At 45.2% G+C, this 13,172-nt stretch overlaps 1 protein-coding gene across 3 annotated transcripts in view; it reads left to right on the plus strand.

Annotated features, from left to right (window-relative positions):
- The window catches only part of SCARA3 (scavenger receptor class A member 3), a 62,522-nt gene that overhangs the window by 21,373 nt on the left and 27,977 nt on the right, over nt 1-13,172 (plus strand). The window contains exons 2-5 of one of the 3 annotated variants that reach the window (XM_020983984.2): nt 4,829-4,921; nt 5,964-6,062; nt 7,459-7,578; nt 10,424-10,522. In XM_020983984.2, the coding sequence (XP_020839643.1) occupies nt 4,829-4,921; nt 5,964-6,062; nt 7,459-7,578; nt 10,424-10,522 (411 nt within the window). Of the gene's footprint in view, nt 1-4,828; nt 4,922-5,945; nt 6,063-7,458; nt 7,579-10,423; nt 10,523-13,172 lie in introns of all 3 variants that reach the window. The other 2 variants (XM_020983985.2, XM_020983987.2) reach the window with 2 other exon arrangements.

Consider the following 13,172-nt stretch of genomic DNA (forward strand, 5'->3'; position numbering starts at 1 on the left):
CCTGGGAAAAGCCATGGAAACAGAACATTATCTCTAGGAAGCTGCATGTAGGGCAGTTTATCTGCAGCATAGAGTGCGTGAAAGGGAATAATTTATAAATCAGTCTGGACAGTTAGACTGGAGAGGAATCTGTACTTCATCCTAAAGACCGTGGAAGCTGTTGAAGTTTTGGGGGCTGCTAAGAACTGTGCTTGAGGGTTATGAATTTGCCCGCTGCATGGAGGATGAGCACAGTCTACAGTGAGGAGGGCACATGAGTGGCAGCTGGCATAACCCTGGCTGGTGTAGGGATCATGGGGTCATTGGTCTAGAGCTAGAAGGGACTTTAAAGGACATCTAGTCCAACCCCTCCATTTTACAGATAAGAAAACTGAGGCCCATGGAGGTTAAGTAACTTGTGCAAGATCACAAAGGTAACAAGTAGCACAGCAGCCTTCCTGGGTTCATGAATTAGGTGTTTCAAGACCTGCAGGACTAGGTAGTGACCTTTGTCACCTAAGGAAGGGACCTCAGAAGTCCCCTAATCCAATACGCTCCCTTTCCCTCATTTTACAGAGGAGGATATTTAGGCCCTGAGAAGCCAAGGCCACCCAGTCAATAAGTAGTAGAATGGGAATTAGCCTCTATATCTTCTGATTACAAATCCTGCAGGCTCTAAGGTCCTTAGGAGAAGAAAGATGTCACCCTACCTACTGTGTTAGACACCTCTTCAAATCACTGTACATTTTAGACAACTGCAATCTTTTCTTGCTCCCAAGCTTAAATCTGGTTGCACCTGAGCTCATGGGAGAGGGGTGTAGGGGCATTCTTTTCCTCTCTACATTGCTAACTCTCTTCCTAATATAAATGAGGCTAAAGGCCCATTAAACCCTGTCATCCTTAGACCTTTCTGTGATCCCTAGGACTCTCCCTATTCCAGATCCTTGCTATATGTCCTTCCCCAAGTATTTCCCAGGTTTTTGAGGTTTTGCTTGTGTCTCCATCCATTCTGTGGACAAGCGCAATAATGCCAGGGCTCTGAGAGCTGAGCTAGCTAATGCATCCTAAAGCCCTTGGCTTAGGAAAAGCACTGGACGGATGTTTAAGATTATGTTCCCACTAAGGAAGGATTATGTGGAGACTTGGCCTCAAGATCTATACCTAAGACGCTCTCTAGAGCCTCTGAATATGAAGTGTGGGTGTGAGGAACAGGAAGACAGGAAGAAGGAAGACTGGGAAGAGATGTCATTAGGGAATCTATGAGTTATGGAGCTGGGAAATGGGTAGTTAAGGGAAAAGGGGAGAGGGAGGGTTAAGTACAACCATTTGTGAACATTCTTAGCCTGGGGAGGGCTAAGAAAAAGGTGGTGGGTACCAGCCACTCACCTTTTACACTCAGAGGGCCCAAATCTCAGAAAGGCCCAGAGTAGGGTCTTGTCTGTTTTCACTCCATAACTAACTTGGCTCCAGCGTGTGATAAATTGGCCAGGGAAGCTAAGGAGCAAGGAAACAGAGTGCCTTCGGAAGAGGGTCAGCTTTGGTCTCATTTGATTTAAACCTTCCTAGAACATCAGGGAAGGGGTATAAACACTGAAGTGATGAAACTAGCCGAGGAGCCAAAACTGGGTGGAGCCCTCGTCACCAGGGAGGGCAGAGGAACAACACCAAGAAGGGGGAAAGAAATTAGAAACACGGACAGGAAATCACAGCCAGGGCCCCGCTTCAGCAAATAAGAGTAACAGGTCCTGAAGGGTAGGAGGAAAGAGCCTTGTGGACCCGGAGAGCCCATATAAGGCTCCTCACTCAGAGAGTCAGAGGCTGGACCTGGGGGTGAGGGGTAGGGGGAATGGACAGTCATCTGCCAGAGTGGGTCTAGGCAGATCCTAGAGCAAAGACCCCAGCACATTCAGGGCTGCCTCCACCGGGGCATTAGCCTCTGCAAGAAGAAGTTCAGGGAAGGACCAAGAAGGCTAACTATGGACAACTGGGCTACTGACCCTGCTACACCAAGAAGAGGTAGGTAGACAGTCGTGGGAAGATGGGGGGAGGGAAGGGAGAGGTGTGCGAGGACAGAGGGCTGAAAGGGCTAATTTATCTGGATGAGTTTAAAAAGATTAGCCTTAGTCCATCCATCCACCCCTTTGTTTCCTTCCCTCTTCCCCTACCATGCATAGAAAGTCAAGTCAATAAGCATTCAAATGCCTATATATGCCAAGCACTGTGCTAAATGCTAGCTAGGGATGCAAAGAAAGTCCCAAAAAGGCATTGGGGATTACCTATCCCTGCTCTCAAGGATCTCACTGTCTAATGGGAGAGACGTCATGCAGACATCTATGTATAAATAAGATACGTACGGGATAAATTAGAGATAGTCTCAGAAGAAAGGCACAGGAGAACGGGGAAAGGCTTCTTACCGAAGATGGAAACTTGGAGCATCCATGAACTGATGTCACAAAAAACTTCCTAACCATTGGGCTAGAGGGCCTCTGAGCTCCCTTCAGCTCTGAGATTCTGCCATGTTGTGATTATGTGAAGACACAAGTGCTGGCGGCATTGGTCTCTCGTAGGGTATAACTTACACACACACACACACAACACACACACACACACACACACACACACACACTTCCTTACTAGTCATCCTTTCTGGTCTTTCTAGCGAAAGGCCATCCTCTTTGATAGAAAAAAATGCAGTTGCAGTAAGAGTTGAGCAGCTCAGCCTTCTTTCCAGCATCGTTTACCATCTGCCTCACTCCCCCTGAGAAGGAAGCCAGTGCCTTCTTAGATGCAACCGTATACAAGCTCCTTCAGCACGGGGCTGCCACTACATCTGTATTTGTCTTCCCAGCAGCTGTCAGAGAGCCTGGCACAGATTAAGTACTGCACTTGCAGCCAGGAAGATCTGAGTATGGATTTGACCTCAGACACTCACTAGCCATGTGACCCTGGGCATGTCAGTCACCTCTCTGAGACTCATTTTCTTCATCATTAAAAGGGGGAGAGTAAAAGTACCTGTGGTAGCTTGGCAGAAAGATCTAAGGCTCTGGATTAAGGCTTCAGTCTTTTCTGCGGCATGGATTTGAATCCCACCACTGCCATCCAAGAGTTCTTTGGGCAGCTAGGTGGTGCAGTGAATAAAGTATGAGGCCTGGAGTCAGGAAGACTCATCTTCCTGAGCTCAACTCTGGCCTTAGATACTACTGGTTATGTGACCCTGCGCAAGTCACTTAACCCTGTTTGCCTCAGTTTCCTCATCTGTAAAATGAGCTGGAGAAGGAAATGGCAAACCACTCCAGCATCTTTACCAAGAAAACCCCAAATGGGTCCACCAAAGAGTCAGACAGGATTGAAAAGACTGAACAACAATGGGAGAGGGAGAGTTCAGTTTTTCTAGCCTTTCCCACGCATGCACACCCAGTTCAGCTCAGAAGATAAGAGATTTCCTTGTTTTGTCAATACCAGTAACGTGGGACACTTACGCCTGCTCTGAGGAGGACACTTCCAGAAGCAGACTAGCTAAACCTCTATAGATGTTGCCCCATGTTCTAAAGCCATCGCTGGCCAGTCCTTCTCGTTTACCACATTTGCATAATCTTTTCAGAGAAGAGGTATGACAAAATAGATTAAGGGCCTGAGGGGACAGGGAGACCTTTGTCCTAATCATGTCTCAGATATTTATTAGGTATGTAAAACCTGGGTTTAAGTCATTTTACCTCAATTTCTTCGTCTGTAAAATAAAGGGTACAAAGTAGCTCAAGGCAACTAATGGAGAGAGTACTGGGCCTGGAGCCATGAAGATCTGAGTTTAAAATCAGCCTGAGACACTGAGCTGTGTGACCCTCAGCAAGTCATCTAGCCTCTCTTTGCCTTGAGTTTCCTCATCTGTAAAATGGGGATAACAATAGCAACTACCTCCCAGGTTGTTATGAGGATTAAATGAGATATTTGTAAAATACGTTAGGTGCTATATAAATGCTAACTATTATTATCATTACTATAGATTTTATAGGGGGAGGCAGGAAAGAGAGAAAATAGATTTTTGCTCTTTGGAAAAAAATAAAATTAAGTTTAAAAATGAAATGAGAAAATTGGATCTAATGGCTTCTGAGGTCCCTTCCAGCTCTGACCATGATTCTAAAAGAAGGCATTGGGGTAGAGGGAGGCTAAGTATTGAGTCCTCTTCTCTTTTGTTCTAGAAAGGTCCTCATTTGCCCACTAGTTTAGATACCATGAGGTTCAGAGATAAAAGTGCCTGATCATAGGTTCAGAGATTTAGAGTTGGAAGAGACCTTAATTAAGGCCATCAACTCCAACCTTTTCATTTTGCAGATGAGAGATGGGTGGGGATTCTAAAGTAGTTTCTTCTGTCATTGACCTGCACCATAATTTTGGGAAAGACTTCCATTTCTATAAAGAAATCAAATGTTGAACCTTAAATGGATCTTAGAGAGATCCTCTAGTAAACACCTTTTCACACACACACACACACATTATCCCAACTTACATATGACCACCACAGAGGCCACCACCATGTTAAACTGCATTCTTGGAAGCAGAGTGTCCAGGAAGGTGGTGGTCCCTCTGTACTCTGCCCTAGTCTGGCTACATCCAGAGGAAGAATCACGTTCAGTCCTGGACACCCTATTTCAGGAAGGCCGTTGACAAGCTGACCCCAGCTAGACTGTTCTGCTACCCCTTGGGGCTCAGATTGGGCACTACTATTTCTTCTCTGAAGCCTTAGGATCTTGTTCAGAATGTAGTCTCAGTTGGGGCCAGCTATAGAATAGACACCCACAAGCAGGCCCACTCATCCTTCTCCATTAGAAGCTGATTTCTACTCTGCTTTCAGACCCATTCAGGGGCAAGGGAAGAAGGGCAATGACTCCAGTTAAGACAAAGAAACCTGTCTTCTTCCTGGCTTCTACCTCCTATTTGATGAGAAGTAAGAGCAAGAACACCTCAACAGCGTCCATTCTGATAGCCTTTATAAAACCTAAACGTCACTTTATATACAGTTTCCACCCCACCCCTTTTGGGGCACATATCTATCTGCCCTTATTTGATTGCAATCTCCTTAAGGCCAGAGACCAGGATTGTTTTCCAATATTGTATCCCCAATATTTAGTACAATGCGTTGCATATAGTAAGTGCTTAATAAATGTTTGAAGAGGGGCAGCTAGGTGGCATAATGTGTAGAGCACCAACCCTGAAGTCAGGAGGACCTGAGTTCAAAATTCCAGCCTCAGACCCAACCCTTGACACTAGCTGTGTGACCCCGGGCAAGTCATTTAATCCCAATTGCCCCCCCCCAATTTTTTTTTAAATGTTTGAAGGATTTAAGTACATTCAGGATAAACCTGGGCTGAGAATCGGGAGACCTAAAGTCTAGCCTGGCCTTGAAAACTGGATTACTATATGATCCTACTCAGCCTCTCTCTCATTTCTCCCTTCAATCCCCTCTTTGGAGAAATCACTTCCCCTTTGTAGCTCTTCATTTTTTTCATCTGCAAAATAAGGAACCCTGCCCCACACTCACAGGACCCTAGGATGGGTTTAACAATCTCTAAATTCCCTGACAATTCTGATATTCTATGGCATCATAGGGTGGTACTGTGGGTATTATTAACTCTGTTTTACAGATGAGGAAACTGAGGAAAAAGACGTGACATGTATCCACTAAAATCATATAAGTAGTAAGTGGCAGAAGGTGGAACTAGAATCCAGGTCTAGAACACCTTAGCTTAGTACTTGTGGTAAGATAGATCTTTGTATCTCTTCAAAAGCATTTCCTTGCTTAGCAATTGTGCAAGTTAAGTTTGCATAAAAATCCCCTGTAACTCAGGTCCTTAGCCATCTAGTTCTCTCTTAGATTGACCACTGTTCTATTCAGAGAACAGTAAGCAGCCATAGGCACCAGGGTCAGGGGTTGGAGGAAGCAGCCAGAGGGGTGGTCTGGGTCCTGACAGGCACCGACTCCTTCTCAGTGAGGACCACTGGAGGCGACGGAGAAGCCTTATGTGTAGCAGAAGAGGAACCTGTTGGAGAAGAGGAGGAAATGCCAGCATTCCCATGCACCCAGAATGGTAAGGGGCTCCCGAGTCTGGCGGGCAGGGCAGCCACGTGGCTAGGCCCTCACACTCTCATGAGAGCAAAGCAGCAGCAGAATAATCTGGCTGTGTCTCTAGCAGAGGCTGAGGTTATCTGCTAGCCATCTCACTTCCCACTGAAGTGCCCCAGACAGACAGGATCGATAAAGCAGTTTGGAAACAGACCAAAGTTTGTAATTTGCCTACTTCCTCTCTTTCAGTGCCCCTTCTTTTATTCCTTTCAATGCCCCTCTCCTTTCCTCTTTCCTCCCTTTCAATGCCCCTCTCCTTCCTCTGCCAGAGCCTCTTGCTGCCCACTGGGTATTAAGAACCATGCACACACCTCCACTCATGGGACCCTAGTTGGGATGTTTCTGATTCACTCCACCCCCATCAAAATGACAGGCCCTTCAGGGTCTGATTGAAGAGCCACTTAATCTGGTAAAGAAATGACCATTGGGTAAAATTTCTATTTTAACAGGTATGGATGGGGTCTGTCATTTAGAAGCTGAGATGACCAAGAAACAGATTTTGAGGTTGTGCCTAAATACCCTGAAGCCTGGGGCAAAGTTATATTGCTGTATTCTACCTGCCCCACATTAGGCACTCCCCCTCTCCGTCACCCACCTCCACCCCTGAGGCTGATCATAACCAGCCTCTCTCTCATTTCTCCTTCTATCTCCCCAGTCTCTGGCAAAGTTCCAAGTTCTGGACCAAGGTCCCTCATCTATCTTAGAGAGAAGTGAGGCTAGCGAGGGCTGCCAGAGGTTTGGGCAGGCCAAAGAAGATCTGAGGTTTGTGACTGTAGCTGCAGGGTTCAATTAAAAACAATTAGCGAAGCACTAAGTGGGTCCTGCCTCTGTCAGGAAGCAGCCTTCTTGGAGTCTCAGGTTGGTCTAGACCAGAAACATCAAACATCCTGAGTGCAGCCTGAAAACATAATTGGGAAATATTTAACAAAATAAATAAAAATACAATAAAACATAGATAACACATTTTAAAACTAAATTAAGATGAAGCCCATGGGGATCCTGATGTACAGATTACTGGCTCTACTTCTATCTGAGTATGACACCACTTCTAGATGTTGTATAGTGTGTTTCCCCTCAAATATACCTCACACGCTCAGAGATAACAGACAGAGACACCCCCAAAAGAAGGGAGAAAGAGACAAAAACAGAGGAAGTGCCTTAATAAGGTTAATTCTACTCATTACAAAGGCCTTTAGAACCAGGAGAAAACAGATGAGAAGCCTAGAAAAGGGAGTAGAAATCTACTCTCCTCTCATCCACCTACCACCTGAGGGAGATCAAGGCCAAGTTCGCGGAGGGAGCCCACTATCCCCAGTATCAGACCTAGACTTTGAGTAAGTCCTACCCTTCTTCCCACACAGGCCCAGCAGGGCCCAGCTGTAGCCGCTGTCAGAAGAACCTGTCCCTGCACACATCCGTGAGAATTCTGTACCTCTTCTTGGCCCTCCTGCTAGTGGCTGTGGCAGTGCTGGCTTCACTGGGTGAGTGGAGACCACCCTCCCCCCAACAGGCATGTCCTCCCCCAGCATGCATGACTTTCCTCATGCCAAAACTACTGAGGAAGGCTTGATCAGAGGACCTTGATCGCTTCCTACTATGTTCACTTCATCCCAATGAGCTTCTCAGGGTCTTCTGGCCCATGTTCCCAATCCCTGCCACTTTCCAGACTGGAGGATCTCAATGTCCTTTCAGACATAAATCAGAGGTTCTCAATCTTTGTGTTATGGACCCGTTTGGCAGCCTGGTGAAGCCTATGGGTCCCTTCTCAGAAGAATGTCTTTAAATGCATAAAATAAAATCCACAGGATTACAAAGGAAACCAAATATATTGAAATAAAGCTGCATTTTTTTTTCCTATCCAAGTTCATAGACCCTTTAAAATCTACCCACACAGGGGTCACCATGTCACATGACATAGAGCAAAGAACTCTGGACTCAAGAGTCAGGACACCTAGGCTCTAGCCCATCTCTGCCAATAACTAGCTTGGGCAAGTAACTCTGGGGCCTCACTCTGGGGCCAACTGGGGGTGTTAGACTAGTCCCTTATGACCTAACTCTCCAGCAGCTGGCTGGGGGGAGCTGACCAGCCTAGAGACAGATTCAGGCAATCTGAGCTCTTCTGACAGAGCATCCCACAGGGGCTAGCTAGATCCTGAGAGGACCAAGACAAGGAAACAGCCTGGGCCTGGAATCAATCCACTACTTAGCGTGTAAGCACAGGTCCTGAGGCTCCCTTCCTAACCACAGAGGTCACAGAAGGCAGCAAGCAGAAGGAAAAGTTTTCATCCAATCCTCCCACTGCTTTCGCTATGCTATAAATATGATTTAATAATAGCTGGGGGAGAGGAGGGGGAAGGGGATTAGGTAGTGCAGTGCATACAGCAGCGGCCCTGGAGTCAGGAGAACCTGAATTTAAATCTGGCCTGCGATACTCACTAACTGCGTGATCCTGGTCAAGTCACTTAACCCCAATTGCCTTAAAAAAGAAAAAGAAAAAGAAGAGACAAAGGGTATGCTGATAAATATTTAACGACCACATTTTTAAGTTTAATCAACATTTTTCTCCATGAAATCAACATTAATCAATGTTTTCTCCATCACTTTCTCAGTCTAAATATCAACAAAACAATGCCCTAATTTGTGGCATTTACACTGAAAATAGCTAGTTCAAGTGGCATTTACCCTGAAATAGCGGACTTTTTAGTTTTCAAAGCTCTTTATATGTGTATGGCCTGTGCTTGGTATGGGGAGCAGAGAGAGCTGCTTTCAGAGGCCTCTGATCCCTACCTGCTGCATGACCCTAGTCAAGTTACTTAACCTCTTAGGGCCCCAGACAACTCTCTAAACAGGCCTGCACAACATACAGCCTTCGACCCACTTGTGGCCCACCAAAGGATTTTGGGCCGCAGAAAATGTAGGGTTGCCACTTTGCACTCTTCTGTTTGTTACATAATCTGTGGCACCCAACCATTGTCAGTCTGTCTCCAGTCTGATCTGTCTGCGGCCCAAAGAAGTTTAGCCTATTTTAATTTTGGCCCCTACATACTGCCAACTTGTGCAGGTCTGCTCTAAACCTTCCTGCTGCCGAGAAGGTGCTGACCTGCATCGGCAGCAGGAATTTCCTCCTATGCTTGAGTTCTCCCTACACCAGGGAAAGCACAGGTCAGTTCCCTATCCTACCCCTCTTCAATTTTACACTGTGTTTAATTTTCACATTGATTGCAGCCTGAGCCAGATTTAACTGTAATTGAGAAATGTTTAACAAAAATTTTTTTAATTCAATACACTACAGATAATGTCAATATGTGGTTTTCTAAGTCAACATGGGACCTCCAGGGATCCATTTCTATTTGAGTTGGACACCACTGGACTAAAATGACTTGGGAAGTCCTTTCTAGGTCTAGATCTGTTATCTTAAGTTGCCTTTAAAAAAAACAATATTCACTGGTGAAAGTCAATGCCAGATCATCACTGAAACTCAAATAAAGTTAGTCTTCTTCCCTCCCAGATTCTGCTTCCTTTCCTAGAGATTCTGGCTTTGAGTAGCAACAGTCAGCCCCAGGCCCAGGCTGATGCTCAGTAGACAGGTGTTAATTAAAGGTCTAAGGGTCCACTGGGCCCATAGAAGATTCTCTTACATGCCACAGGGAATCCCAGATTGTTTTAATGTATCCCTGAGCAATAAGGGGGTCCTTTTCCTTCATTCCTTGATCATAAAGTTGTAGGATTTAGCGGTAAAGAGGAGTCAGCAAGACAGAACGGAGTCACAGGAGTCAGACCCCACTCTCCCACTTATCACAGGATCTAAAGGACCTTGAAGACCACTGAGTCCAATCTCCTCATTTTACAGATGAAGAAACTGATCCCCAGAGAGGTTAAATAACCTGTCCAGTCGCATAGCTAGTAAGTGTCTGATGTGGGATTTGAACCAAGGTTCCCCTGACTCCAGGTCCAGTGCCCTATCTACCATACCACTCACTATGATTGTCATTCAACACAAGTCATTCTACCTCCCTGACAGATCTCAACTCCTTCATCTGCAAGATGACAATCTGTGCTGGATGACCGCTAAATGTCCCTTCCCAGTCTCAAGCTCTGATTTTATAATAGTCATTTACTCGTTAGCATCCAGTTAACTGTGTGCCCAATCAAGCAACAGACATTTCTTAGGCTCTTCTCTTATGTCATTTCAGAGCCAGCAGGGCTGTCAGAGAGCTCCTAATCCAATTCCTTCCTGTTACATCTTCCCCCAAATTGCTCTGTTTCGTCTATTCAAATTCCCCTAAGGCCTTGCCTCTCATGTTCTTGCCTGTGTTTCTTCCACAGTGTTTAAGAAGGTTGACTCTCTCTCAGAAGACATCACCATCACCCAGTCAAACTATGAGAAGAAGATAGTCTCTGTGCAGGAAAACCTCCAGGAGCTAGGTGAGTGTGTCTACACCCCTCCTTATGGCTGCCCTGCCATCCAGGAGAGAGTCAGGTTTTTGCTCCCAAGTCACATACATAGCTACTGGGAGACTAGACAGTTTCACATCAGCCATTCTGGGTAAAATAATAACAGCTGACCTTAGAAAGGGCTTTAAGGTTTAGAAAGTGCTTTGTTCGGTTCTGTCGGACTCTCCTGCACCCCATGACCATTGCACGGCAATTCTGTCTAAGGGGTTTTCTCAGCAAAGATGCTGGAGTAGCTTGCTATGTGAATGGCTCTTGAGTGAATTGAAACAAACAGACTTACCTAGAGTCACACAGCTAGTAAGCATCTAGGCTGGATTTGAACTCAGGTCTTCCAGACTCCAGACCCAGAACTCTATTCACTGAGCCATCTAGCTGCCTACTAGGCAAACAGAAGTTAAGTGACTTGCCCAGGGTCACAAAACAAGTAAATGTCTGAGGCCAAATTTGAACTCAGATCTTCCTGACTCCAAGCCCAGAGCTCTATCGCTGTATCTATCATCTAGATAGATGTTCTATCATCTAGCTGCCTCAGCAAAGTGTTTTGCATACATATAATGTTTCACTGAAGCCTTACATACAACAACCCTGTGAGGTAGCTGCTGTACGGATCAGTCCTGTTACAATTTATAATCTAAGAGTTGCCTGGACCATTGAAAGGTAACATTGCCCAAGATAACATCGTCAGTATGTGTCAGTGGTGAGACTCGAACGCAGACTCTCTAATCTTAATGCTATGTTTCATTGTTGTTGTTGTTGTTGTTGTTGTTGTTATTGTTATTATTATTATTATTATTATTATTATTATTATTACTATTATTATTATTATTAGTGGTGGTGGTGGTGGTGGTGGTGGTGGAGCTGCTACTGTGCCTGGAGAGGGCCTAAGGTCACACAGCAGATAGTGGAAAGAGGGCTGGATTTGAAATTAAAGAATCTGCATTTGGATCTCAGCTCTACTACTTACATGGTTGTCCTTGAGTAAGTTACTTCAGCTCTCTGGGCCTCAGTTTCCCTATCTGAAAAATGAGATATTTAGACTAGATGACCTCTAAAGTTTCTTCCAGTTCTAAATCTTTTTTTCCAAAGTATCTGAGAAAAGATCCAGATCACCCTGACTCCAAAAGCAGCACTCCATCCACTACACCACATTGCCTTTGAAATAAGGGTAGGAAATAATGGTAACTAATGTTGCAAGATACTGAGACCTCCTGGGTCCCTTTCAACTATAGGATTTCCTCCTTCTCTGATTGCTTTGCCTTCCAGAGAGGGAGGCAGCCCCTTGGGGACAAGCACGTCTTTGAAGTGGAGTCAGATGAGACCAGTTTGAGGAGGGGCGTAACTCCTCACAAGCCCACCATGTTCCATGGGCAGGAGATGCAGCCCCGGTGCATGTATGAATGTATATACAGACCACCATTCTTTCTGGCAGAGAAAATAGGGTGTGTTAAGAGTTAAGCAGGACTCCTGTGCATCATCCTATCCACTCTAACCCTGATTCCTCCACTCCTGCCTCAGTCCTCACCTCCTCTCCACCAGAAACTTTGGCTCTGCCCAGGGATTTGCTTGTAAGTGATTAACATTTCCCAGGCTTTCCAAAGTCGGGGATAGGGAAGCATGCACATTGTTTTAAGTTTAATCTTCATTATTAATATGCTCTCAGGAGTCTAGACAATCAACAAACAATAAATCAAGGCCTGATTTGTAGTGATTTCCTATTTCTGAGGTTTTAATACCCACTTTAAAAACTTAAGAATTGACAGAGCTGGCTCCATCATACTGCAGACTCTACCCTTGGAAGCATCCTGGGATCTAATAGATGGGGCTTTCGCCTTATCTTTCTCAGTCCCAGGCCTTTACATCACTTCCTGGATATCTCCAGACCTAGCTACTTTGTGGTTCCTGCCCTCCCACCCACCTACCCATATGCATTTCCTTGTATCCCTCTTCTTCCATTAGAATGTCTGTTCCTTGAGGCCAAAGACTGTCCCACTTGCTTGTGTTTGTATCATCCAGCCATTGCCAGTTGTCCTGACTTTTGTCTTGCCACTGGACTTAGATGACTCTGGAAGAGACAGTGAGGCTGACAACTTTGTGCAACTCTGTCTTACTTAAATCTAATTCACACACGAGTCAAGATATCACATGAGATGTCATTGGTCCTACCTGAAAACGAAGGATGAACAATATCATTCCCACTCTTTTTTCCCCTAGGAAGTAACAAAAACAAAACAAAACCTTTTTGATCATCTTAGCTTTCCCCCTCAGCCTTAGAACATTTGAGCTTCAGCATCCGAGACACTGCTCTTAAAAAATCTTGCATTGATTTTGTATTCTATTACCTGCCCTTGCCTCCATCTCAATACATCCTTTAAAAAAACTAACTCGGTTGATCAGTTTCCTGTCAAACTCCATTGATCTCTTTAACAGTTCTTCCTTTTCCTCAGAATTATTTCTCTTTGCATGAGGATTTGAGAGCTTCCTGTCCTTTCTGGGGCTGACATTCCCCCATGGAATCTTAGTTCACAGAATCTTTCCTACTCATCCCTTCCCTGAATCCTTTGACATCTGCTCTCCCAAGATCTAAGAATACCTATTTTTTCACAACTCCCTTTTCTATCAT

The sequence above is a fragment of the Phascolarctos cinereus genome, unplaced genomic scaffold (genome assembly GCF_003287225.1).
Source record: "Phascolarctos cinereus isolate Bilbo 61053 unplaced genomic scaffold, phaCin_HiC Scaffold_2;HRSCAF=192, whole genome shotgun sequence".
NCBI lineage: Eukaryota > Metazoa > Chordata > Mammalia > Diprotodontia > Phascolarctidae > Phascolarctos > Phascolarctos cinereus.